The 27,769-nt window shown below is 31.9% G+C and overlaps 11 protein-coding genes across 11 annotated transcripts; 3 read left to right on the top strand and 8 right to left on the bottom strand.

Moving 5' to 3' along the window:
- Positions 1-482: 482 nt before the first annotated feature.
- Positions 483-1,520, top strand: GOR1 (glyoxylate reductase; the record flags this gene model as incomplete). The annotated part of the gene is made up of 1 exon (XM_004177802.1): positions 483-1,520. The coding sequence occupies one exon, from the start codon at positions 483-485 to the stop codon at positions 1,518-1,520; it is 1,038 nt and encodes a 345-aa protein (XP_004177850.1).
- Positions 1,521-1,826: 306 nt separating this feature from the next.
- TBLA0A05370 (uncharacterized protein) lies at positions 1,827-2,210 on the bottom strand (the record flags this gene model as incomplete). The annotated part of the gene is made up of 1 exon (XM_004177801.1): positions 1,827-2,210. The coding sequence occupies one exon, from the start codon at positions 2,208-2,210 to the stop codon at positions 1,827-1,829; it is 384 nt and encodes a 127-aa protein (XP_004177849.1).
- Positions 2,211-2,727: 517 nt separating this feature from the next.
- On the bottom strand, positions 2,728-4,548 carry BOR1 (Bor1p; the record flags this gene model as incomplete). Its single annotated transcript, XM_004177800.1, has 1 exon — positions 2,728-4,548. The coding sequence occupies one exon, from the start codon at positions 4,546-4,548 to the stop codon at positions 2,728-2,730; it is 1,821 nt and encodes a 606-aa protein (XP_004177848.1).
- Positions 4,549-5,147: 599 nt separating this feature from the next.
- Positions 5,148-6,215, bottom strand: PER1 (Per1p; the record flags this gene model as incomplete). Its single annotated transcript, XM_004177799.1, has 1 exon — positions 5,148-6,215. The coding sequence occupies one exon, from the start codon at positions 6,213-6,215 to the stop codon at positions 5,148-5,150; it is 1,068 nt and encodes a 355-aa protein (XP_004177847.1).
- Positions 6,216-6,826: 611 nt separating this feature from the next.
- Positions 6,827-7,546, bottom strand: TBLA0A05340 (uncharacterized protein; the record flags this gene model as incomplete). Its single annotated transcript, XM_004177798.1, has 1 exon — positions 6,827-7,546. One exon carries the CDS (start codon positions 7,544-7,546, stop codon positions 6,827-6,829), a length of 720 nt encoding a protein of 239 aa, XP_004177846.1.
- A 389-nt stretch (positions 7,547-7,935) lies between these two features.
- Positions 7,936-9,312, top strand: ISC1 (inositol phosphosphingolipid phospholipase; the record flags this gene model as incomplete). The annotated part of the gene is made up of 1 exon (XM_004177797.1): positions 7,936-9,312. The coding sequence occupies one exon, from the start codon at positions 7,936-7,938 to the stop codon at positions 9,310-9,312; it is 1,377 nt and encodes a 458-aa protein (XP_004177845.1).
- Positions 9,313-10,635: 1,323 nt separating this feature from the next.
- Positions 10,636-15,525, top strand: ATG26 (sterol 3-beta-glucosyltransferase; the record flags this gene model as incomplete). Its single annotated transcript, XM_004177796.1, has 1 exon — positions 10,636-15,525. The coding sequence occupies one exon, from the start codon at positions 10,636-10,638 to the stop codon at positions 15,523-15,525; it is 4,890 nt and encodes a 1,629-aa protein (XP_004177844.1).
- Positions 15,526-15,832: 307 nt separating this feature from the next.
- MET2 (homoserine O-acetyltransferase) lies at positions 15,833-17,356 on the bottom strand (the record flags this gene model as incomplete). Its single annotated transcript, XM_004177795.1, has 1 exon — positions 15,833-17,356. One exon carries the CDS (start codon positions 17,354-17,356, stop codon positions 15,833-15,835), a length of 1,524 nt encoding a protein of 507 aa, XP_004177843.1.
- An 807-nt stretch (positions 17,357-18,163) lies between these two features.
- On the bottom strand, positions 18,164-20,287 carry MDL1 (ATP-binding cassette permease MDL1; the record flags this gene model as incomplete). Its single annotated transcript, XM_004177794.1, has 1 exon — positions 18,164-20,287. One exon carries the CDS (start codon positions 20,285-20,287, stop codon positions 18,164-18,166), a length of 2,124 nt encoding a protein of 707 aa, XP_004177842.1.
- A 634-nt stretch (positions 20,288-20,921) lies between these two features.
- Positions 20,922-24,686, bottom strand: SKG3 (Skg3p; the record flags this gene model as incomplete). The annotated part of the gene is made up of 1 exon (XM_004177793.1): positions 20,922-24,686. One exon carries the CDS (start codon positions 24,684-24,686, stop codon positions 20,922-20,924), a length of 3,765 nt encoding a protein of 1,254 aa, XP_004177841.1.
- Positions 24,687-25,340: 654 nt separating this feature from the next.
- Positions 25,341-27,368, bottom strand: PRM1 (pheromone-regulated protein PRM1; the record flags this gene model as incomplete). The annotated part of the gene is made up of 1 exon (XM_004177792.1): positions 25,341-27,368. The coding sequence occupies one exon, from the start codon at positions 27,366-27,368 to the stop codon at positions 25,341-25,343; it is 2,028 nt and encodes a 675-aa protein (XP_004177840.1).
- Between the last annotated feature and the right edge of the window lie 401 nt (positions 27,369-27,769).

Genomic DNA, 27,769 nt, shown 5'->3' with positions numbered 1-27,769 from the left:
AGATTGATGTAACTGCATGCAGAAGTGTGCGATACAGGCCTTGGTAAAGGTCATTATGTATTTTATATTAACCCCACTTCTTCTATGGTATCTACACCCATCTTTATATTTGCAACATAACTAGGTTTCTTGTTATATCGTAGCTACTAGGTAATAATAATGGGTCCTTTTGGATTGCCTGCTTCATCTTTTCTTTTGTCTTTGCTTAGGGAAGCTAATACGAATAGTGTAAGTGAAAAACATGCCTTATTGACTCACTGAGCTTGATATGTGCTATCTTAATGCAATACAACTTTATGTATGGGATATATATTTATATATAAAGGATGCCGATTTTAACTATTTAGCGATTTCTTACTTCCCCTTTTTTTTCTTCTAATCTATTAATATTAAAAGGAAAACCATACCCAAAGCTTCAAAGCGTTAATTAAGTGCAATAATCAACAAATAAATCCCTTCAACTACTGTATCAATCCAATAAAATGTCATCTGCTCCAGTTATCTTAAGATTAGGTAGTATTAGATACGCTCAAGAAGCTTGGGCCAATGTTGAGAAAAAATATAATGTCTTGGCCATTGAATCTGATATGACCCGTGAAAAATTCTTGAAAGAATTGAAAGAACCAAACGGTAGATTCTCCACAATTAAAGTTATTTCAAGAACTTACGAAAGTATTGCTTTAACTGGTAGATTTGATGAAGAAATTGCCAATGCTTTACCAAAGAGCGTTAAGGCTGTTTGTCATCATGGTGCTGGTTACGATCAAATCGATGTCGAACCTTTAAGAAAGCTACAAATTCAAGTTTCTCATACACCAGGTGCTGTTGATGGTCCAACAGCTACTACTCATGTTTTCTTATTATTGGGTGCTATGAGAAACTATTCTATTGGCTCCCATAACTTACATCATGGTTTATGGCCAGGTAACGGTTCTGGTGCTACCGCCCCAATTGGGCGTGATCCATCTGGTACCGTTGTCGGTATTATTGGTTTAGGTGGTATTGGTAGAGCTATTGCTCAACGTTTACAACCTTTTGGTTTCAAGAGAATTGTTTATCACAACAGAGAAAGATTAGATCCAAAATTGGAATATGGTTGTGAATTTGTTTCATTCGATGAATTATTAAAAGTGTCTGATGTTATCTCTATCTCTATTCCATTAAATAAATCTACTCACCATATGATCAACAAGGAAGTCTTTGAAAAGATGAAGGATGGTGTTTGTCTTGTTAACACAGCTAGAGGTGCTGTCATTAATGAAGCTGATTTAATTGAAGCTTTGAAAAGCGGTAAGGTTAGAACTGCCGGTTTGGATGTTTTCGAATTTGAACCAGAAGTTCCAAGTGAATTAATCAAGATGCCACAAGTTTTGGATTTACCACATATGGGTACTTACACTGTTGAAGCTGTCAAAGGTATCGAAGAAAAATGTATTTGTAACGTTGTCAGTTATTTGGAAACTGGTAGAGTTGCTAATCTAGTTTTCGAAGAAAAAGATGACGATTGGGTTGGAAAATAAATTTAAGATGAATTGATATTTCGTAAACATTTTCTAAATAAGAACTATTTTCTTTTATAACTAATGACTATGTATATATATTCCAAATTTGTACATATACTACTATAACTCACAATTTTTACGGTCAAATGGGACAAAAAAATTAAAAAGATCAAAAAAAGTTTTAATGAATTATATGAAATTTATTAAAATAAAGTTTAAAACTATTAAATACAAAATAAAGTACACGATCAATTTCTAGTTTGTATGTTTTTTGCCTATTTAGACAAGGCCATCCATTTAATATATCCAATTACTATACCCTTATCACACTTTAATGTAACGTAGTTTTGCACTATCCAGTTTTTTATCCTCATCATCATTATCTCCATCATCAAATAGCCAGGCCCAAGCTGATTGTAATTCTTTAAAATATATGTATAACCAAATACTTACCATTATAACAAATCCAATAAAATATAAATCAAAATGATCGTAAACGTGTCCCGTAAATATACTCATATAGCTCTTGGAATATACTTCTTCATCTAGAGTAAAATCATAATTCTTGTACCCAATTCCATATTCACTAGGTCTATGAAATCCACCTTCATGATTAAACGTTCGAGGATCTAATACATCATCTAAATCTCCACTTTCGTAATAAGCATGTTCATGAATTAAATATGGATCTCCAGGTGGTCCATACATTATTATTATATCAATTGTTTTTATTCAATTATTAGGTACCTTAAAGGATATTATTTTATCAACTTTTATAATTTGTCCTTGGCTTTCTATTACTATCCCTCGATTTTAATCGTACAAATCGAACCTTTGTAAAAATAGTTTTGAAAAAAAATTTTTTTATATTATTTAATAGTAAATGTCCTATTTCAAGTTTGTGTAGATCAATTATTAAAGTAGCTGATAAAATGAATCAGCATCACATATACGTGTTCTATATTGACTGCAGCTCCTGAATGATGACTTTTTTTTTTTTTCAAAAATTGCTTATTTCCAATAGGCCAACATCGTTTCATTTTCGGAGGTTTCTAAAAATGTCAGTTAATCCGTTTGGGATTTTTCCATTGAAAAAGTTGATGACTTTTTAAGAAAAATTCTGGGCGTCATCAAATAAAAACTAAACGAAACAAATAAAATAGGAATAATAAAAGAAAGAAAAGCTGCGCCTCTTAGGACTGAGAAATGCTTAATAATTTTAATTTTAATTTAAATTTGATCTTGAACCAGTTTCATATACATTATTGTAACATCTATTTTCAGAATGATTTGGGTAGGTTTCGTAAGTCGTAATTTCAATGTCTTCCTCATTTGATTCATGATTAGGGCATAAGTTTGTTAGCAGCAAGTTTTTAATAGTAAATCTTTCCGCCACATTCTCTTGTAAGATATCTAGATCATGTTTAGGAATAAAATAAGGCATAATAAAGCTAGCAATTACAGATAACAGTAGAATCAATGGAAACCCTATAGCAGCGATAGTGTTTGTTATAGCAAATTCACCAGTGAAGCCTGCAAGGCTAAAAATCAGGAATATTATAATAGATTTCGTTGTTACATTTATCAGTGGTGAAGTTTGGTCTTTACGATCTGGGTCCGAAAAAACCCAAATAATTTTCTGGATTATTGTATTGCCTAGGAGACCTTGTATGCCCATCATAAAAAATAACCCTGATAAGACAGCTTGTGGGATCTGTCCCAAACATATTAGAAAAGGGCGTGCCATTGTAGCTAAAATCATTAAACCTTGAACTGTATTAGTGAACCGTTGCTCAACACATCTAATTACGTCACCCTTTGAGTTATAAACTAATAATGATTGCGTATGTAAAGGAGCTTGAGGTATTAATCCATTAGGGGCGGGAATTCCTAATACACCTGCAATTCCTGTAGTAATGCCAAGAAGAGCAAAATCGTAATGAAAAGTGGAAGGTTTCTTCAACTTATATTGATAACTTTGGGCCATTAATGATGATACATTATGATCAAAATAAAATAAAATGGTAACGATTATACCAAACGGTAATGCAAGAAAAACATCGCGAGTGGAGATAGCTTCATACGCAAGCCATGTAGATCGATCTCTAAATGTACCTGATGTAGGATAGAATGCTTTTGTTATTGGTAATTTTTGGAAATGTATGTCCTTTAAGAATCCACCAAAGTTAATGAAGGCAGACCAAAACAAAACTGACAAAGCTGTAGAATAGTCTGAAATTAAAGTTCGTAGTTTGTGAGTTAATAATGGGGTTCGTGTGAACATTTTAAAACTTGCACCAAAAACTGTCATTATCAATGCAACGGTAATACTTGCAAACCCGGCACTAACATCAGTTATTGTTTCATTTTCATTTATTTTTAAATGAAACTGTCTTAATAATATTTGTATTCCCTTTTGAATATAAATCACGTTTATAAATAAGCCAAAGATATCACAAGGGAATGTTGTCACATATTGAAATAACATTACAGAATTACCAAATGCTAAAATTAGATGTAAAATCATTGACCAAATATAGATCCAGAACATAAATCCAAAATAATTTGTATTCAATGGTTTGATAATTTCATATACGGTATAATTGAAAATTGAGATAGGTCCAGTAACTCCCACTATACATAGTGGTTGACCTGATAGAATTCCAAATACAATTCCTGCTAGTGCACTACTCAAGAGTACTTCATTCACACCATAAGAATTGTCCGTCCTATCAAACATATCTTGAGCAAACGCAATTGCGGGTAAAAGATTATTAAAATACGTTTCAATAACAGATGGTATAACTCTGTAATCTACTGAATCGGTCCAATCGGACCAATAGTAAGGTAGTCTATCTTGTATATCCAGCCATATACCTTTCCCGATAACAGGTATTTGTTTATTATTATTATTCCACTTCCATTTCCATTTCCATTTCCATCTTTTTAGATTGGACTGTCTATGCCTTAGTGTTTCAATGGAGATCTCTACGTCAGATTCCAAGTTTAGATTTTTGGAATATGTTGAATAATTATTTTCATTCATTATAGTGGAAATATTATTATCACTAAATTGATCAAAATTTTCATGGATATTTTTTTTAATATTAACAGAATCTTCTGAACTATTTCTTTTATGATATTGTATTAATTCCATGGGTTTTTATTTATTTAAAAGGGTCTTAAATATCAAAAGAAGATGAGTTTGTAAAATTGAAAGTATATTAGTACGTAAAATTAAAAGAATATAGATATGCAAATTCAAAATAGAGTGCCTAATGAAGGTATTACTGGTTTAATATGTGTTTTTCCAGTAGTTTTTTAATTCAAAGATTAATATAGTTTCTAAATTTTAAATGAGATTTACTAATCGATGAGTTCGGTTATGAACGGAGAATTACTAAATACTAGAATAAGAATGTCATTAAAATACGTCATTCAGCAAAATCAAATAGTGTTTTCATTTCAAAAAATTTACTGATAAAGAGCAGAAATTTGATTTTTATATTTTATTTATCAAATGAATAAATGAAATTATTATATAATTGTAAATGAAGCACAAATTGCTAGTAATAATGAAAAAAAAAGTATACAAAGAAAAAAAAATATTTCAAAATATATGTAGAATGAGGGCCAACATCATTTTTAATCATATTCCTCTTTGCTTAGATATTCATAATCATCAATGAAAAATTTATATAAGAAGAATGATGGCAAAATAGTACCGGCATGCCAGATAGCGTGAGAATCGATTTGGAAAGTGTAACTAAAGAAATCAAATATTTCCATTGACATGGCAATGGACGTGAAAACCACTAGTAGAATTGGTGTGGCACATAATGAGAATAATCTCTGTGAATGTATATTGTATCTACTACCATATGAATGTTGTTTTTTCTTCTTTTGTAATGATAAATAATTTCGTATAGCCAATGAAACTAAAGAAGCGTATTGTAATAAACCAAAAAATAGATTGAAACGCATATTATATGTGTATGACCAATCCAGATAAAGACGTAACAAGTGTGCACAGAAAATTGTTATAACAAAAATGCTAAATGTTTTTCTAATCGTTGGTTTATGATCTAGACGAAACATACGGCCAATAATAGCATGAAACCCCATTAAGACAGTACCACCAGCAAAGAAATAATCCAATTTCTCAGTGAATAATAAATCTCTAAAATGAAATATAGAAGAGGAAATCCAAGCTAACATCCCAGCAATAGCAACAGCAATATAATTAATTAATAAAGGTTTCTTATGATCACCTCTCATTGAGACTTGGTGGTACTTTTGTAATAATAAGCGGAACCCAAAATAATGTGGTATAAAATTGCCTACACTGAATATAGTAGAAAAAAATTCTTGCATACCTAATAATCTTAAAAATGGCCATTTACCATGGAATTGATAAATTTCTTCTTTATCATGAATTCTTTCTTTAGTGATAATATGTTGGCATTGGTAATCACAATCAGCCATACAATCCCAAAACAATAATTTTTCTAATAGGAATGGTGTTTGATTGAAATTTATATTTGTATATGAGTTTGATGGTAAATCTTCTTCGTCTACTTCAGAGTTTGGACATTTTCTTTGGAATTCACAAGCATCTAAACAATCATCAAATTCATCTAAATTGTCACCTGGAGAAGCTAAGGTTAATGAATTTAGTAGTAATGGTATTAGAAGTGTGGCTTGTAAACGCATAATTCTATATCTAATAACTACAATTTCCTTTTAATCGATCTAGTTTATAAAATCAAAAAGTTTCAAAGAAAAAAAAATAAAACAAAGAACAAATTAAAACTTGAGAGCAATTTTTCAAAGAATATTTTTTGTTTTTTTCATGTAAAAAAGTAAATGTATAAAATGAAATTTTGATATAGAATAATATGAATTAAAATATGGAGAATTTCAAAATACAGAAAAAAGAAAATTTGGCGTCATTCGCGCATGGCGAAAATAATATAGGAACTATTTTATTAAGGTATTACAATTGTGTAAAGAAACTGCGAGCCAGAAATAGTAGCGCTAATCAAGCTTAAAGTCATGAAATGGAGATGATTCTTTCGTATTTCATGGTCAAGCTTTACTCTCGAGCTTAAATTGTTTTAAGGATTTAAAACCCTGTGAAAACCGAAATATCAAAGGATGCCGCAGAATGTAAGAACATCTCGGTCTTGAAATATCTATTTTGAGATAAATGGATTAGTTTTGTAAACAATTTCCAGATTGCTGATTTAGGCATCAAATCAATAATGGTTAGAAAAGCTTTAGTCCCGCGAGTATTTTGTGATGCTTTTTTTTTTAACTTTAAACTAAGTAGCTTTGTAATTTGCAATTAAGATATTTCTAGTGATATAAATAAATTTTGTCAAGTCATTTGAATTATTATAATCGTTTAATGCATCTAATAAATTTTGGTATAATTTATTATCACCCTGTTGATTAAATTGAGGTTCTGTTCCTAAAATTTTAAAAGTTTCATCAGATACATCCAATGATAACGTAACCGATCTGTTCATATTAGATTCATCAAAATTGGTAAAGATCAATTTCAAAATACCATTTGCCTCAGACTCAAATTTCATACCAAATAAAGATTGATATAAATTTAATTGAGTAGTATTTAAATTTTGTTGAAGATTGATAAATTTCTTCTTACCAATAATGTCATTCTTTGTCTTACCAATAATTTCTCTCAATTGTGCAATATCATTTAAAAGTTTTGTTTTATTAGTTGTCATCAAATCAATTTCATTGTTTAATTCTTTTATATTTTTCTTATTTTCAATATTTTGTGATTTCAAATTTTCAAATTCAATATTCAACTGTTTTTCTCTGGTAGTTAATTCATTTAGTTGATTTTGTAATTGAGAGATTTGGGAATTTAATTCAATAATTGTAGAATTATAATCTTTTTGATTTTGGATTAAAAAATTTTTATTATTAGAATAATAATTGTCGAATATTTTTTGGAAATCTTCCAACTGACGACGAACTTTGTTAAAATCTTTCAATGAATGTTGAGTAGTCATGACGTACACCACTTTCAGAATCTTGATTTTAATAAAATTTAAACAAACCCATTTCTATATATATCTTTTAACATTTAAAGTATTTTTCTAATTGTTGACATATAGTATCAACTTTAATTAAAATAATAAAAAAAAACGCGAAGCTCAAGAATCGAAACAACCTTCGGCATCTCCCTAATTGGTAAATCTGAAACTTTTCTTAGTTTCGTGAAAAATCGCCAAATTGGCATTACTAAAATAGTATCGTTAAATTGGCATCGATAAATTAGTAATACCCCTTATAAAACTCAGATGACTTCTTTAAGAGAAAATAAAAAAGTATTAGTATTCAAGTTATAGAATATCAAATTATAGAAGAAACATTAAAAGATCAGAATACACTTAGTACAATGGGAAAAGAGAATAAATTGAAATTGTTAACTTTCAATACTTGGGGGTTAAAGTATCTTTCTACTTATAGAAAGGAACGTTTAACAGCAATAGCTGATACTCTAGCTGGAGAAAAAGTAGCTACACCAATTCCAGAATTGGAGGACTTTGTCAAAGATGAAGATTATAATTTTGATATAATTGCCTTGCAAGAAATTTGGTCTGAAGACGATTGGAATTATATCACGAAAAAATGTAAAACCAAATATCCATATTCTAGATTATTTTATAGTGGTATTGTTTCTGGTCCAGGATTAGCTATTTTATCAAAGATTCCTATCCAATCTACCAACCTTTATAGATTTCCCATTAATGGTTTACCAACAGCTATTACTCGTGGTGATTGGTTTGTGGGGAAATCTGTGGCAATAACTACCTTTGAAGTTGCTGGTCAACAAATTGCTGTTTTCAATAGCCATATGCATGCGCCATATGCATTGAGTGGCTCTCAAAATTATAAAGCTCATAGAAGTGTCCAGGCTTGGGATTTTAATCATTTAGTTCAATTATATAAAAAGGCAGGATATGCAACTATCCTTGTGGGAGATTTAAATTCAAGACCTGGTTCCTTACCATATTCATTATTGATTGACTCAGGATTGAGTGATTCATGGGAATTGTCTAGAAATAATAAAAAAGATGATTTAGTAGCCATATCAAAGATGACACCTGCTGAACAAATCATCGAAGGTTGTACTACTTGTGATACCATTTTAAATACTTGGAGAACAGATATTTGTGAACCTGATGAAGCTCAAAGATTGGATTATGCTCTTGTAGATAGTGATAAATTCGATGTTTTAGATGGTCATGCTATCTTCACAGATATAATCCCACATATTGGATCATTTTCTGATCATTTTGCTTACACGTGTACCTTAGTTTTAAAAGATCCATCTAGTACTGCTAATTCTAGTAATATTGAAGATTCAGTTGTTGTGGGAAACTCATCATTGATAGACAATGAAAATGATAAAATCAAGATAGAACAAAGAGTAGCTATATATACAGAATTATTAGAGACAATCCAGGATTACGTCAAGACATGTAATACAAGAGATACGATCCGTCAATCAATAGCAGCTGTATCTTTTCTAACATTTTTCTTTCTAATAATTCTATATCTCTCTAAAGGTGATCCTCAAAATTTATCCAATTATAAATTTGTCACTGGTATATTAATTGGTGTGTTATTAACATTAACATTTGTCTTTTTTTCCTTAATTGGATTAGCATTTGGAAGAAGTGAACGTAGGGCGTTTAAAGAAGTGGAGAATGAAGTCACAGATATTTTAACAAGCTTAAACACTAACAACAAGACTTACGGGTCTCTGTAAGTAGTATGGTTAAAAATTTTACATAGATCCATTTTATAAAGCCAAGTATTTTTAATACATTATTGATATTAATATCATTGACATTACCCGTTAAGCCATAAGATCAACATTTGTTTGGGTAGTGCTACTAATGTCATGTAAATACATTTATATATGATATATCTGAATGAAGTAATATATAAGGCTATCTGCTCTTAATTTTCTGAAGAGGTCATGCACTTTTATTTATTTTTTTATTTGTTATTTTTTATTTTGATCATTCCCAAGTTATTTTTTTTTCACCCCTTAAAGGCACTTTTTTTGTACCAAAAGAAGATTTGTTTAGGTAGGAAAATAAAATGTGGAGTGAAATTGTGATTTAAAAAGGATGAAGAATGTCGTTTTAAAAAAGAGGCTCAAATTTTGACTAATAAGGATTATGAAATGCCTGAAATTTCCTTGTTTGTTACGAGAGGGGGGAAGAGAAAGAGAAAAGGTACTAAATAAGATGAGTTTATATTAAAAGATGTGATGAGGCAATGATTTTTCTTTATATATATAGATATATGATATATGCCGGCTGGATTTGCAAATGATTGTCATTTGTTGTTTGTGTTTTTTTCACTAATTCAATTGTTTCATTACTCCTTTCTTGTCTTTGTCTAAATTTCCTTTGTTGTATATTAACTTTATATCTTCGTAATTCTTTTGTTGGATCTGTGTCCCTGAATTTTACATAAACTTTTTAATTTCTTTATCACTTGTCTGTCTTCCTCTTCTTATAATTTTAATTTTAGTATTCTCCTTTAAATGCAAGATTTTGAGAAGCAACTTCAAGAAATTTAATTTTGCCTTTCTATAAGAGTTTATTTTTTAATTATCTATTGTAAAATTTCTTTTTTTTTTCTGGGACTTAAGTTTTTCTTCGTTTGATCCCTAATTTCCATATACTCATCGATTTAATAATCTATATTTTCCTTTTTTTTGTATATCTAACTACAAAAGGAACTAATGATAAGGCCATATTTGTTACTACTATAATAATAATAAAAATAATAATAATAATAATAGCAATCAGACTAACAATCGCAAAAATATTATTGGATAAATTCCGTATTTCTTATAACAAACAAAATAATTTTGAGTATTGTTGAATATTTAGAATCATAAACTCTACACTAAAATCTGAAAGAATGCCGAAAGGGTCTGAGACCTCCACAAATAAGGAAGATTTACCTGTTATTATGACTGATTGTAGCAATACAAATAGTACTATTGATAAAGATAATTCAAGTCACAATTTAGATACGAAAAATCAATCAACTCCTGGAAAACCCTCTACAGATGCTTCATCTCCAGCAGGCACAACAAAAAATCATTATTCCCCCGTCTGCAAGTGCTACTGTTCAATCTTTGTTACACCCAAGAAGTCGTTCGAACTCGATAGATAATAATAGCAAGAACTCCACATTAGCAGCGGATGTATCTCTCGCAAGCAACATAACTGTAAAAGACTCAGAATTAATTGATTTAGATACTAATAATAAGCCAATTCCAAATGTCAGCACAACTCAAGACTCGTCCTCAATTTTAAGATCAAGATCTAAATCACCAGACAGTCGATTCAAAAAAATTAATAAAGAGGCATTAAATCTACCTTTGAATTCTGCAAAACTGGTAATAAAAAGCGTTCAAAGACCTGCTTCAGTTGTTTCTGAAGTTCCTATAGGCTTGACAAAGGGGTTGAGCCATGTAGTAGGGAAAACAAGTTCTGATATTCTTACCATACATGAAAAGATACGTTCAAGAACAAGATCTAATTCCTTAAATTCGAAAAAATCGACTTTAGACTCTTCGATTTTGGATTCCCCAACAATTGGCACTACAATCGAACCAGGTACTTCTACCACAGGACAAGAGGATGATCTAGCAAATTCTAGTTCCTTGATGAAAGGTATTGTTGGTTTGTTGACTACTGCTTCTGTCTATGCTAACATGGAAAAACAAAAAGGATTTGAAAACTTGGAAAATGATCTAGCATTGGAAACTGATGAAGAAACTGAAGAGGAGGAGGAACAAACAATTGCAAATCCCGATGATTTGAGTCTGAATGAATTACATGATGATGTATTGTCTCCGGTAACTTCATCGTCAATAGCTACGATCAAACCACCAATGAAAATTATTGACACATCGAGTACCATTGAAGGTACTAAATCAGATGATCCAAATTTAAATGAAGAATTTGTAGATGCAAGCAGTGAAGTTTCAATTACAAATTCAAATCATACTTCCTCATCGTCTCTGTCTTCAGAGGATAATTGGAAGGACGCCAGAAATAATAATTTAGAGCATATATCTTCCAAACAACAGAAAGAAAACAGTCTTGTTTCAAATCAATTAGCTTCAAACGATATAAATTCTTTATCAAAGACATCTCTGGAGAAAGAGCATGTAAATCCAACATTATATCAATCACAAACTCAAAATAATAAGAATAAATCTATTGAAAATGAATCTATAAGTGATATAAATTCAAATGGCTCGACTGGAATTAATAGAAAGCCAAATTTATTTAGCATTTCTATTGAGCCAGCATGTGACTCATTGGAAGACATGGCCTCAAAAGGTACTTCGAAAACTGATACAGAGTCAAATAAAGGTACACTTCCCAAAATTATTGTAGGTTCTGCCAATGAAGATATACCTACTCAAACACTACAACGTCAACTTTCAAAAACTGAATCTGGCATAAGTCAATTGTCTCCAACTAATAAATTACTGGAGAAATTTAGAGAAACTTTTAATCTATCTTCTGATGAAAAAATAATAAAAAATTTCTCCTCATGGCTGTTGAAGGATATTTTAATTCAAGGTCATATGTTTGTAACAAAATATCATTTATTGTTTTTTGCATTCTTACCAAAGTCATCTGGAACAGTAAAGTTAAGTGGTAATTTAAATGTGTTTTCCAAGATTCGTGGTAGTTCACGGTATTGGTGTGTCTTAAAGGATGACATTTTTACATTGTATACTTCTCCAACTGATTTATATTTCCCAGCATTTACAATCGATTTAAGAGACGTTGAAGATATCCAACTGATGAAGAATAAAAAAACGAAAGAATTAACCAAAAAATTTCATATTATCACTAAATCAAAAAAGTTTAAGTTCATAGCAGATTCAGAATATTCAGCAAAGACGTGGTATAACACTTTGAAAAGACAACAATTTACCTGTCAGAATTCGGAGAATAACTCGATTAGTATTAAAATTCCTCTTTTAAATATTATTGATATAAGTGATCAAAATATTGCAAATGAAGCTTTAACTTTGAGTATTAGTGTATTAGAAAGCCCAAAGACATATGCAGTTGATGATTATATATTTGTGTTTTTAAATGGCATGGGTACTAATGTCAAAAATGCTCTATTACTTCAGTTAAAACAATTAGGTGACTTGGGTGTACAGGTATTGTATAACGATCAGGAAAGACTTCAACTTCTAAAAGATGAAGCAATAGAATTGGCTCGTGACAAGGAAAGAGATAGAGATGATGTAATATCGATTATTAGTACTTTTAAAAATTTAAATCCACTGGGAGGTACTATTTCAAGAGTACGGTCAAAATCTATGTCTGCTATGAATATTGCTACTACAAAGCCTGCTTCACCCATTAAACCTTCACATTTACATTTAGAAAATCAAAAAGCACAAACTTCAAATGAAACTCTTGATACAGAAGGTAATACACAAGAAGAACCCAAAGACCCAATTCATTACTTAAACCCACAGAATAATAAAGTTTTAAAGATTGTAAGTCCTCTATTACCTTCAACTGAAATAGAAAATATTTTAACAAGTGCAAGTGAAAAATCCTACTTACATAAAATACGACCAAGAAGCAACTCATGGTTTAAGAAGCATGATACTTCTGTTGAAGAAAATATTAATTTAACAAAACTCTCCACGGGCCACAGTACTAAATTAAATACGTCAGGAATCACGCCTGAGACCAGTTCCAAGAGTACTCCGGCTGTTTTAACTGATGCTCCAGAAGCTATATCGTTGGACCAAGAATTAGTACAATCTGGAATCCCATCAGGATCAGAATTGTCAGAAATTGAAACTCCTACTTCATCAAAGACAGCCGATGATACAATTGTTACAACACAGGGTTCAAGGATGAGCAGAATATCTGCCCCACTTAAAAATTTAACTGGTATTTGGATTGCTCGCCAATTGCACTATCCAAATCAATATATTAAATTTGATCCTAATGACAAACACCTAGTAAAAAATGAGGACGAAATTAGTGATGCTAATAATAAATTTATTGAAGCATTTAAATTAGCAAAATCAGAAGTTTTAATTGCCTCCTTCTATGCTTATTTAAATAGGAGTATTCCTGCGTATGGCAGAATAATGATATCTCAAAATTTTATTTGTTTTAGGTCATTATTACCTGGGATTAACATGACAATGATATTGCCAATTGATAATATTAATGGTACTGTGGAAGAAAAAGGTTTCAGATTTGGTTACTATGGCTTAGTTATTGTAGTACAGGGCAATGAGGAATTATTCTTTGAGGTTACGTCAAGAGCAATCAGAGATGATTTGAATGGTCTAATCAATAAAATTAGAGAAGAAACACAGAAAACTGCAAAAGCCCACTCATCTTCTTATTTGATAAATGATTTTGAAGCAGATCCTGAAATTGCTAAATTGAAATTGTTTGAAGATAAAATTAATGCGTCGGATGGGTTTGATGTTCCAGTTATGATTGATCGTAGCCCATATTTTAACACAAATTCCCGTCCGAATAAAAGTTACAAATTTGGTTTGCTTACTATTGGATCTAGAGGTGATGTCCAACCATATATTGCCTTAGCTAGAGGTTTATTGAAAGAAGGACATGAGGTTATTATTATAACACATAAGGATTTTAAAGAATTTGTTACAAGCCATAGTATTGGATTTGAAGAAATTGCAGGAAATCCTGCAGAATTAATGGCATTGATGGTTGAACATGAATCCATTAATATTGGCATGTTACGGGAAGCCTCTTCAAAATTCCGTGGTTGGATTACAGAGCTATTGGATACATCTTGGGAAGCCTGCAAGAGAAATAATTTAGATATTCTAATTGAGTCACCATCTGCAATGGCAGGTATTCATATCGCAGAAGCTATGCAAATTCCATATTATAGAGCATTTACAATGCCATGGACAAGAACAAGAGCTTATCCACATGCTTTTATTGTTCCAGATCAAAAGAGAGGTGGTAATTATAATTATTTCACTCACGTTCTATTTGAAAATATTTTTTGGAAAGGTATTAGTGGACAGATTAATAAATGGAGAGTAGAAAAATTGAAATTAGAAAAAACTAATTTAACCTTAATGCAACAAAATAGAGTTCCATTTTTATATAATGTTTCACCCACTATTTTCCCACCTGCCATTGATTTCAGCGAATGGACCAAAGTTACAGGTTATTGGTTTTTAGATGAAAAGAATGAATATGAACCGCCAAAGCCCCTGGTAGAATTTATTAGATTAGCAAGAATGAGACATAAGAAATTAGTATATATTGGCTTTGGGTCCATTGTTGTAGATAATGCCACTGAGATGACAAGAGCCATCGTTGAAGCTGTCAAAGAAGCTGATGTATTTTGTATTTTAAATAAAGGATGGTCTGATAGATTAGGTGATAAATCTGCCACTACTATGGATGTTGAATTACCCAACAGCATTTACAATGCTGGGTCAGTTCCACATGATTGGTTATTCCCACAAGTAGATGCAGCAGTTCATCATGGTGGTTCTGGTACCACAGGTGCAACTCTAAGAGCAGGTTTACCAACAATTATTAAACCATTTTTTGGTGATCAATATTTTTACGCAATGAGAGTGGAAGAGATAGGTGTTGGGTTATCGTTAAAAAAATTAAATAGTAAATCTCTATCGAAAGCTTTGATCACAGTAACTACTAATAAACGAATGAAAGCTAAGGCTCAATTGATTCAGAGTCAAATATCTAAAGAAGATGGCGTCACCACAGCGATTAATTGCATTTATGGAGAGTTAGAATATGCAAGAAGTTTGATCTTTTCTAAAAAGAGGAAAAGTAATGGTAATGAGATAAAACAAACAATTACTGCAGTTACTAATGCAATTACAACTGTTGTGCCTGATATTCGTGTTGAAGAACCATGGACAATTCTATGACTTTCCATTGGCGATCTTTTGTTTATAAAATTATAGTATATAAATATATAAATATATAAATTTAAATTGGTAGTTATCGAATAATATCCGTAGAGTTAAACGTTAATATAGAGACGTATGCAAGTTAAATATGTGTATGTAAAAAATATAGAATGTTAGATTAATTATTTATTTAGTAATTTGAAAAGTCTGGGTTGAGTTTTTTTTGTGAACAAATTTGAAAGAATAGTCCTAAAATGAAATGTAGATTAATTTTACAAAATTCGTATTCTAAACGAATGAATATGTATGCAAGGTGTCCTAAAAGTTACCAATTAGTAACTTCTTCAGCCTCACCAAAGACACTTGTTTGATTTTCATCGTTACCAGTTTCACCATTCCATTGAATAGGTTTTGAATTTGTTATCTCCTTTGCATTCTCATGTAAGAAATCAACAATTAACCCATTAATCAACTTAAATTCTAACAGGAAAGCATCATGGCCTTCTGGAGAAACAATTTCATTCAATTTAGCGTTTGGAATATGTTGAGCTAAGAATTCCTGTTCTGAATAAGTGAAAAGTCCATCTGAACTAATACCGATGATTAATGAAGGCTGTTCGATTGATTGTAAAACTTTAACGATATTCTCATCATCTTGTTCGCTTTCACTTTCACTATCACTATTTAAAGAATAAGTAAATCTATCTCTTGATAAATCATGGGTATCTAGTTTTCTTGTAATGGCAATATAACAATTAGCATCAAATCTATTAATGAATTTGCCACCTTGATAACGTAAATAACTTTGAGCTGAGAAATAAGTCTTTGGGAATCTTACATCTTTGGACTCATTTATTGTGGCAGTAGCTGAAGTGATTGAAGTATGAGAAGATACAGATTTTAAAGAATCTGAAGAGGAAGATGTAGAATTATTTCTTGAAAATGAATTGTTAGGTGGAGAATGAGGATGAGCTATCCCATCATTATGGATCTTTAAAGATTTAATATTGATATCTACTTCAGTTAACGAAGTTCTGATAGAATCTTGGCGTGATTGGTTTGTTAAATTTATAGATGCACCTGACTTTTTTCTTTGAGCTAATGATGGAGTATTTCTTGAAAACTTTTTTTCAAAACTATTTCTACTACGATAAGTTAGTAGAGCAGCCATTCTTGCAGCAGAAAGACCAGCTACAGGTGGATCATCTAATTCGTAATAACCATCACAATATTTAGGATCTGAATAAATTGATTGTCTTTGAGCTTCAGACCATGAAATACACCAAGCTGAATGTCTTGCAGAAGTAGCCAAAGCTACTAAATTATGGATATAATCTTTGCCAAAAGTGGTTGCCCATTCTAAAGCAAGCATACCACCCATAGAACCACCTATAACTGCGGCAACAGAAGTCACACCCAAATAATCCAAAACAATTCTATGGGCTCTAGTATCATCTCTGACAGTACATAATGGGAATTCTGGACCCCAAGGTAACCCAGTTTGAGCATTTATTGTTAATGGAGAAAATGAACCATATGGAGATCCCATTGAATTCAAACAAATGACAAAAAACCTAGATGGATCAAAGGCTAAATTTGAACCCAATAGAGGCCCCCACCAATCGGCTACATCTGCAGAACCAGTCAAGGCATGACAGACTATTAATACATTATCCTTCGTAGAATTTAATTTCCCCCATGTCTTATAAGCTATAGGGAAATTATGAATTGTAATGCCAGATTCTAATTTTAATTCAGAAACTTCTACAATAGTTTGGTTGTTTACAAGTTTTGCAAATGGGTTTTCTTGTTTAACTTGTTCTATATCTAATTCTCTCAATACAGACATTCTTTTTCAAAAAAAAAATTTATTAAAAAAAAATGAATTAATAATTATGACGTATTGTGCAAAAGAGTATGTTTTAATTTGATTATTATACTTTTTGCTCCTTGTTTTTTATTACTATTATTTCAATAGATGAATGCAGTAGTTCAAATAAATAAAGTGAAATAGAACAAAAACAAAAAAAATAAAAAATAAATGGCTTTAAATCTTTGGAGTTGAATCCCTTTTCCAAATCAATAATAATTGCAAGCTAGTTGAAAGCTTCTTTATAATCACAAAATCCAAATGTCTATCTTTTAAGTCAAATAAATACCTCATATAATCAACCAATAGTATTTTGAGTCTCATCCCATGTTATTGCTTGTTATATATACAGATGCTCCTAAGGGCCCTTACTCTTAGTAATCACGGCCAAACAGCCGCCACAGTGGCGCCACATGCACGTGATCATGTGCCGTGCCTATTTTACCAACGCACATGACCACTGTTTTTACCATACTAGAAAAAAGCCACAATGGTGTGTCAAAAAAATGGAAATAGAAAGGAAAAAGAAATGTGGGGGAAATGCCTGATTAGGCAAAACGCCATAAAAGGGAAGATTCAGATTCGGGAAATCGTGCGGAGATGCAATTCCACAAAGGCACGTGATGAATTTTATCTCTTTCTGGCAAGTGTGAGTTATGAAACTCCGAGATTCCTAAATTTGGAAATAAGTACGATCCGACAATGTAAAAGAGAAGACGGTGACACAAAATAAAATAAAATAAATTAATTTAATTTAATTTAAGATAAAGAGAAGCAATCAATCAATTATGCTTCAACGTTTTGTGACAGTAACAATTTGTTTAAGGCAGAATCCTTTATACCGAGCAATTCTTCATAAGGACCAGTCTCTACCACATGGCCAACCTTATCTAATACCACTACTCTGGAACTATGTTTTATAGTGGACACACGGTGAGCAATCGATATTGTAGTGAAACCTTTGGCACATCTTTGTTTCAAGGTTTGGGCCACTATAGACTCACTACGTGGATCTAAGGCACTTGTAGCTTCGTCTAGAACTAATAACGTAGGTTCTAGTAGAAATGCTCTTGCTAAAGCTACACGTTGCTTTTGGCCACCAGATAGTTGAGTACCTCTTGGACCTACGGGTGTTTCCAATCCCAAGGGTAAAGTATTTAGGAACTTGTTACAATTGGATGATTCAATGGCATTTGATAATCTTTCTTTATCGTTGGCGATTTCTTCGGGGACATTGTAAAGGATATTCTCTAATATTGTACCGTTAAACAATACGGGTTCTTGATGAACTACACCCATTAGTTTCCTGTATTTTCTTAAACTGTATTCTTTAATATCTTTCCCCCCGATAGAGATGGTCCCGGCTAAGGGATCGTAATATCTCAGCAGTAAACTACTTATAGTAGATTTACCAGACCCAGAGGGACCAATTATACAAACGTGCTCGCCCGGATTGATCTTGATATTTAAATCTTGGAAAATCATATGGCCAGAACGGGTTGGGTATGCAAATTTAATGTGTTCAAACTCTATTGGTTTATCCTGAAAGGATATTGGATCAATCCCCTTTGTGGCATTAATATCTGGAACGTATTTATTAATTTCAAATATTCTACTCGCGGCACCACTGCCTTTCATGATTTCTGAATAGAAACTAGATAGCCCAAATAATGAACTGCCTGTATACACAGCATACATCATGAAACTACTTAATCCACCGATACTCAATGTACCATTTGAAATCATATTACAACCCACATATAATAACGATAGCATGGCACCATTACCGATTAACCCTGTAACACCAAAGAAAAGCCCAGAGGCAACAGCTTCATTTAATCCAACATGATACACTTTGCGAACTTCTTTAGCGTATTTGTGGATTTCTAATTTTTCACCCACATAACTTTGAATCGTTCTTGTCCCATTTAATTGTTCTTCAGAGATTTTTGTTAGACTACCCACACTCTCTTGTAACTTCTTGGAGATGTTACGAATCTTTCTACCATAAATCATGGCTAATACACCAATTGGTGGAACCATAAATAGCATGACACCACTTAATTTCAAAGATATAAAACTCATCATACCAACACCTACGCACCCTTGGATCACTGCTCTGGCACCATCAGAAACATTTCTAGTCACTGCATTAGATACAATTGATGAATCGCTAGATAATCGACTAATCAAATCCCCGACTTTATTGGAATCTTGAAATTTACCATCTTGTTTCAAAATATTCTTCATAGTACGTGTACGTAACCTAGCTACAATTCTTTCACCTGTCAATTTTAAGATAATGATTCTACCGGTATTAGCAATGGCACCAACAACAAAGATGACACCTAATCCACTGAAAAACACTAAAGGTGTATATCCATAAATTAATGTTTGTTTGTTTTCATTCTCATTTTCATTCTCATTTTTATCCTCTTTAGATGATTCATCATTCTCATCCTTATTGGATGCAAATTCAATTCCTGTAGAAATATCTAATAATTTACCAATAACACTGGGAACTAGCATACTCACAGCACTAGTGATAAAGATTAAACCCATCGATGCGATTATATACCATTTCTCAGGTTTTGCTAGTTTAAAAAGATTATAAATATCTTCTCGCGTTTTACCTTTGGTATTTGTACTATTCGATTTGGTACCATCATTCGAATTTGCATTAGCATCACTATTATTTGCATTAGAATAAAATCTTCTAATTGGCAGGATACCAACATGTATTTTTGTATTGTTATTCTTCAATAAACTTAATCCATTATTTCTTGTAGTGGCAGAAATATTACGTCTTGATAATTGAACACTCCTAGATAGATGAGATGTTATATTGGGAAACCTTTTTATTTTGGCTGTCGGTCTTAATCCAATTAAACATCGTCTTAACCCTATCATATTAGAGTATATTATTCTCTCAAGTAAATTGATCGTTGTCGTAGGAACCCCTTTTAAGAAAGAAAAAGAAGAAAAAAAACTGTTACTTAATAAAGAACTTTTTTTAAGCAAATCTTTTTTTTATTTTCACAGGCCCTTAATATATTTCAAAAAGCTACGTAGCTCGCGAAGTTCTAGATTCAGAATATATTTGATTCACGATCCGTTATGAAATTCTTTCGCTCGTTTAAAAGGTGGCAAGCGGCGCTATCACTAATTAACGAGGTTAATAAACGAACTTGCATCACTTATCTTGCCATTTGTTCTTAATTTACTTTATAAATTTTTTAATGCAGTTTAATATTGTTATTATGATTATTATTATTATTATCTTTATAAAGTAATTGGTTTATTTAAGTAAAGAATCGGATATTTAAATCTATTGTTAATTGTGTAAAAAAATTTATAGTACAAACGATGATGGTCTTGAGTATAATACAATACCATATGAAATTTTATGTGTCTAGTGTAATTTATTTTGAATAAAACTAAAGCAAAGTAAACTTGATGCAAAAATAAATGATATAAGCAAATTAGATAAAACTAATTGAGAAAGGTCCAACACTGAAAAGAATTCAGTAATATATTAGTATCTCTAATGAGCGTATGGGTTTTTATTGGTATTCTGTTGAGCAGAGGGTGGCATGAATTGAGAGAATCCTCCAGATGCCTGGTATGACTTTTGTCCATTATTGATATGATGAGAAGGCCTATTATTCTGTAATTGGTGTGGCATACCTACCTGTGGTTTTTTATGGTTATGCATCATTCTACCACCATTGGGTACATTCATTGGCATTTGATTCTGCATTGGCATTTGATTTTGCATTGGCATTTGATTTTGCATTGGCATTTGATTTGGGAACCTTGGTTGGTTATTATTGATTGGTGATTGTTGTGGGAATTGTGGATTCAAAGGTGAGTGATTTCTTTGCTGAGGTTGCATCTTACCTTGAGGAGTTACGACTCTCATTTGGTTAGGGCTTGGATACTGGTTATTCATCTGGGGTTGTCCATTACCAAAATAGCCCTGGCCTTGACCTTGGCCCTGTCTTTGTTGATATGGAGAATTTGGACTACCTTGTCTTTGTACTTGTGGGGCTTGACCCTTCATTTGATGTGGCGGTGGCAACGTATTCTTCTTTCCTTTTCTCCCCATTGGAGATCCTGAACGTTGTTTATGTGGAGAAGGTGGATATTGATTAGTCATAGGACGCATTGGAGGTTGGCCATTCATCAACATATTATTATTCATATTTCCCATATTATTGTACATGTTCATATTGTTGTTCATATTGTTGTTCATGTGCATGTTGTTCATATGCATGTTGTTCATATGCATATTGTTGTTCATATTATTCATATTCATATTCATATTTGGGGAAGTGTTTTGAAACTGGCCAGATCTCTGAGAAGGAGAACCATTAGCACCGTTATTTCCCATTGGGTAAGGACGTTGCATTGGTGATTGAGGTGTTAGGGAACGTTGTGGTTGTTGTGGTTGTTGTGGAACATAATTTTGGTTTGGGGCCACATGTGTAGTTCCCATTGGATGATGAACTTTAGGTGAAGTACCTTCCAAAGCAGAAAATGTATTTGGATGGAGTTGATAATTACTTGCGCTACTGTTTTCATCATTTCCATTATCAGATACATCTCCTTTGACAGCTGGTACTATAGGTGCAGCAGGATTCGGTCTCATACCTTGGCGTGTATAAATATTTGGTGAAGCCCTCTGTTGTTCTGAAGGAGGATTATGAAGCTGTGTATCTTGATCCAAGGGGGAACTAGATTTGGAATTTGATTGAGAATTTTTCGAATTATAGAGGAGTGGAGGTAAGGTTGGTAATTTAGCAAAATTATTATAATCATCATTATCTTCATCACTATTGTTATAATAATTTTGGTGATAATTATCTATCGTTGATTGAGGAGTCATATAATTATCATCAGCACTACTTGGAAGATTAATTTCATCATGTCTGATGTAATTTGGTTGACTTACATTATTTTTAATAGCATCGTCATCGTCATCTTCATCATCGTAATATGGATTTTCATTATAATACATTTGATTAGGTTTTTTATTTTGGCTTTGCTTGGCAGCAGAATCGATATTAGATTGTGATTTTAAATCAATCTTTAAACCGAACTTATTACGTGGATTGGTATCAGTACTATTTGAATTATCATTTCCGTTCATTTGTTCATTTATTAATTGGTTTTGTTCCAAATAATCAGGATCAAATATGTTACGTTGTTCATCTTCTTTGCTATGTTTGTTCTGTAATTGTTGTTTAACGAATTCTTTTTGTCTTTGTTTATTTTTCTCAGAATTGATTGATAAATCACTCATAGTATTATTAAATTGAGAGCCATTGTCGTAAGGAAGATGATTTACACTTTCAAAATCTTCGTCTTCATCGTCATTTTCACTATCACCATAATTGGAAGAGACTACCTTATTTTCAACGTTAGAATTTGGAGTATTATTATCAATATGATTAAAATTATGTGTATTTGTAGTTGAATCGTTTAAATTTGGTTGTAATTTAGAATTTCTTAATTCCGATTGTCCAAAAGGTGAATTTGAGTAGTTTGAATAAATGGCAGACAAGTTATCATTTTGTGAAACATTCCTAGCAACCGCTGCTTTACTATTCGATTGGGAAGGAGTAGAAAGATTTGCAGAAAGGGTATTATTTTGATTTTTATCTAGTGCAGCTGTAGAAGTATCAAGGTCTTGATCATCATCGGCATAATTAGAAGAAGAATTTGAAATAGTATTTTCAATTTGAGTGGAATTGCTCATTACAGGATGGATTGGTTTTGCCAATAAATCCAAGTTAGTATTAGTACTATCAAATAATTCAGCGGAGCCAAGAGTAGGAGAAAATACTGTACTTGGTAGATCAGCTGCAGAACCACAACCTGTGTAACCTGTAGTAATTTTTTTCTTCAAAATGTTTTTTATTTGTTCTTTCCAATCTTGAATATTCCAATCGTTACTTGTTGAAGAGTTTGCCAAGGGAAATAAATCTTCAATTTTTAAATAATATAAATGAGGGGATAATGGCAAGGCAAATAAAAGAGAATTTACATCATCTTTATCAGATATCAATTTTTTAGGTCTACCATATAATTTAAATGCATTCATTACAGGGAATAAGAACCTAATCATTGTATCATAACCAGGTACTGCATTATGTTTTTCAGGCATAATAAATATACTTGTATCTTCTAACGGTTCTTGATTTTTGTCATTGGGGAATTTAATTAACCCATCTAACTTAACAATAGTAGATGAATCCATTAATGCGGGAGAAGATGGATAAATGGAATATACAGCTTTCAAATTTACTACAGTGGCCATCGACGAACTTTTTTTAATCTTTTTATCATTCTCGTAGAAATTAATTTGACCTAAATCTTTTAATTCTTTGTTTTTCCTCTTGGAGCCACTAGATTGAGAAATTACTGCATAACATCTTTTCCAAGGCATTCCTATACCAAACCTAACGCTAACCCAATCTTCGTAATCGAATTTCGTATTAGCCAAAATAACATTAATATCACCTAATCTAACACCTCTACTGGCCAAGAATGCACCAGTGTATGCCTCTTGTAATGCAGTGTTTTCATATTGTGTTAATCTTAATGCTGAATGCCATTTAACAAATGAATCCTTAGCATGGAATTGTAAAAAATATCTATTTTTGGCAGTAGTCGATACCACAATGGTAAATTTGATTTTTTCCTTTACAGAATCATCTTTAGAAATATTTTCATCCAAGGGTTTAAAAGTAGCATCTGTGAAATTAATATAAGTTGGCTTAGAAGCAATTTTTTTCAATTCATCGGAACTATTTTTCAAGTCCTTTGCATTCCAAAGAGCCAATTGCGAACCTAATAACACACCATAAGTTTCGATCCATTTTCTTTGAGCAGGGTTTCCCTCTGAATTCAAATCGTGTAATAGAAGAAATGTACCTTCGTGATACCTTCTATGACCTTGAGCCGCTAGTAATCGAATAATTGGAGCCAGTTCTGGGGTTATATTAGGGTCTTTCAAATAATTATTGGTCGGATCAGAATTCGTAATATGTGGATTGGCAGTGGTTCGATTAGTAGAGGTATCAGTGGTAAAGATCTTGGGTAATCTCAACTCGGAAATAGTAGAATGATTATTGTTCGAGTTGCCACTTGATTTACTCATATTAGATGGATGACGCCTTGCTGATCCATTAGATGAGTTGTTGGAAGATGAGCTTGGAGTGGAAAGTTGATGGAAAGTAGGACTATTACCACTCGATTCATCTCTTGATGGAGAATTCTTACTAGAGGAGAAAAACCTTTTCATAATAGAATTCCACCCTGCAAGTAAAGAATAGTCTTAGGAAGTATATTATACTAGTGAACGAGAGAAATAAGCAGTCTGTAAAGAGCTAACGTTTGTTTTTTGGATTAATCTAAATTATGTGATCGAGTTATATAAAGTGGATCAAGTTAAATAAAAACTATCAAGAGGTAGGGGCTTAGCATTCTGCAGGCTCCATTATTGATGATGATATTGATAATGCTGATGATTAGTGGATTAGTGGACCCGTTTCCGGCATTAACTTGTGAGAATCATGATTTCGTTGTTATTGTCGGTTATTGGCTATTACCGGTTGTTATTGTTTGTCATAGTTTATTTGCAGTTTACAGTTTGTTGTTTGTTGTCGTTTGTTGACTAAAATTCCAAATTCCATGTCAAAGAATTCCATGACAAATGCTTCCAATAATGACGATATATCAGATGCGATGGGAACTTGAAACTTTTTGCCAGGGCTCGTTTAATGGGAAATTTCCACATTCCGTACGCCATTTGCGCGCGTCGTTTCTGTCGTAGAATTTTCTCGTGTTTTTTCCTGATCTGTATGAGTGTCACAAAATCAGCGCCAGGCTGTACCAGTGCGACACAAATTGTTGTAAAGGTATCATAGTTGAATGTAAAATAAAATTATAATTTATTTCACTTCACTTTATAGTGGTACCTTAATCTTAGAAGAGCTATGGGAATTTGGAGTATCCAGAGTCCCAAGAGGGTAAATGCAACAGCTAATTCGTAAAGTGTAGACTTGTAGAATTGGGCAAGAATGGTTAGAATAGCATTGCGAACTTCTTGAGTAAATTCCGACAATTCATTTGATATCTCCCTAGAGGTACTGCTAGAGTCTGATGACGTGGAGTTTGTAGTAGTGTTGGAGGAGGTTATTGCCTCGTGGATTTGGGTGACGTTAATTGAAGGTAGTTTAATTTCTGCTTTATCATGAACCCAAGTCAATCCGTTTCTAATAGTATATAGTTTGTTTTCAATAATACACCCGACTACAGTCTTCATGGGTTTATAAAGTAAAGTACCGTTGAAAATATCTGCCAATGTTTCATCAATACCATTGATCATCTTGTTTACTGTACCGTTGATGGAAGTTGTTGTAGTGTTAACCCATCCAAATACATCATCATTGATCTGGGTTTCTGTGTACTGAATATAATCGTTTGTACTAGCCCCCCATTTGTTCAATTCATTGCTAATTTGTTGTCTAGCTGAACTTTTACTGAGACTTGATACAGAATGTGCTAAACTTGAATTCTTCCCATTTCTAACAAAATCTCCCAGGATCTTGATAATAATAAATTGTAAAATACAAGCTAGAATCCCCAAAAGCGCAACCCCCAAAAGACAAAGGGCTCTTTCTGAAAATATATATGATATTATCCAACGGGTTTGGATTTGTTTTGCCTTTGACATTTTTTCATTTTTATTGCCTACGAAGCATACAATTTTACCGATAGAATTGGTGATCCTTGTATTCCACACATTAAAACATTTTTGATAACTTTCAATGATATCAAAGTGTTCAGTATTTGATATCACATTCACGTCACCAAAGGGATTTTTCTCTCTTAAACTATATTCCGAATCACCGCTACTACTACTTACATCTCCCATTTCTGTATAATTGGAATTGGAATGTTTGGTAAAATTTCTATATTCTTGTTTCATCATATTCACATTCCTCCAAAGTACATATTCCTCCCATATAATTGGTATAATTGCTCCAATACCGATAACTATTAATATGACTATACAAACTATAGTGGTAATCTTTAATTCATGACCACTATTTTGGAAAAATTTTATTATATTTTCTTTATTGTCAGAGCATACCCCACCATTAGTAGTATCAATACTCTTTAATTCAGGAATATATAGCATATCTTTATTTTGGAAATATTTGCTTGTATTAACAGTCTTTAATTCAGTTCGAACTTTTTCAAAAGGTATGGAAATTAAATGTTTAGTTTCATTCTTTAATTGTTGAAAATTTGGTGTTTTAGCAGATAGTTCTTCTAATTTGTCATCAATGCTGGAGGGTATATAAAGGTGTCTTAGTCCTGAAATTGTTAGATTCACTTTACTTACACTAGAATCACCATTGTCATTGTCATCATCATCGGTGAAAAAACTCTCTACTTTATCAGCGACTTTCACTATTTTATTTATAAATTTAGATATATCATCTAACCCATCATCTAACTCATTAGCCACAGTTCCAACACTAGAATTAACAAAATCTATTAATTTTTCAGTTGCATTAGTAGCTACATCAACTGTACCATCAATGAAGCTTACTAATAAACATTCGTATGTTCCCAGATAGAGATCAATCATAAACGATACCAATTCTTCAGATGCATATACTAATAGTGAGAGAGTATATAAACTTGCCTTTACACTCTCTTCAATGCTTTTCTCTATTAGATAATTTCCCATTACACCTAAGTAATGAGGTGTATTTTCCATCATTTTATTATAGTATTCATCTATTGTACTACATTTGGATAATATAAAATTTTGAGCTGTATTCATGGAGGAAGTTATTGAAAAATAAAAAAAAATTAGTTTCACAACTACTAGCATAATACCAATAGTATATATATTAATCCATGATTGTGAAATACGGTCATTTAGTTGTAAATAGCTTGCTAATTGCATGTTGAATAATTAAGATATCTCAACGCAAGCTGCTGGTATAGGTGAAAATTGAGGGGGAAATTATAGAAACAATTATCATTATTATTATATATATATACATATAGTGATTAATTCGGTCTGCACTGCTTCAAAATTTCATTCTATTCACAAAGTTTTTCATTGTTCTATTTTTTCTCTGAAACGCTTTATATTCTTCTAACAAATCTGAAACATTAACCTTAAATTTTTAGCGCCGAACAAAAAAATTGATGAGACGATTATAAAACAAAAAAACTAAAAAGAAAAAAGGCAAATAATCAAGATAATAGAACTATTAAACGAAACTAGATGATAAATTATATTGTATACTCAACAAAGAGAGAGGGAAAACTGAAATATTTAATAATAATATACATTGGAAG

This window comes from Henningerozyma blattae, chromosome 1, assembly GCF_000315915.1.
Source record: "Henningerozyma blattae CBS 6284 chromosome 1, complete genome".
Classification (NCBI taxonomy): Eukaryota; Fungi; Ascomycota; class Saccharomycetes; order Saccharomycetales; family Saccharomycetaceae; genus Henningerozyma; species Henningerozyma blattae.
This window is presented reverse-complemented; position numbering and strand designations above follow the sequence as displayed.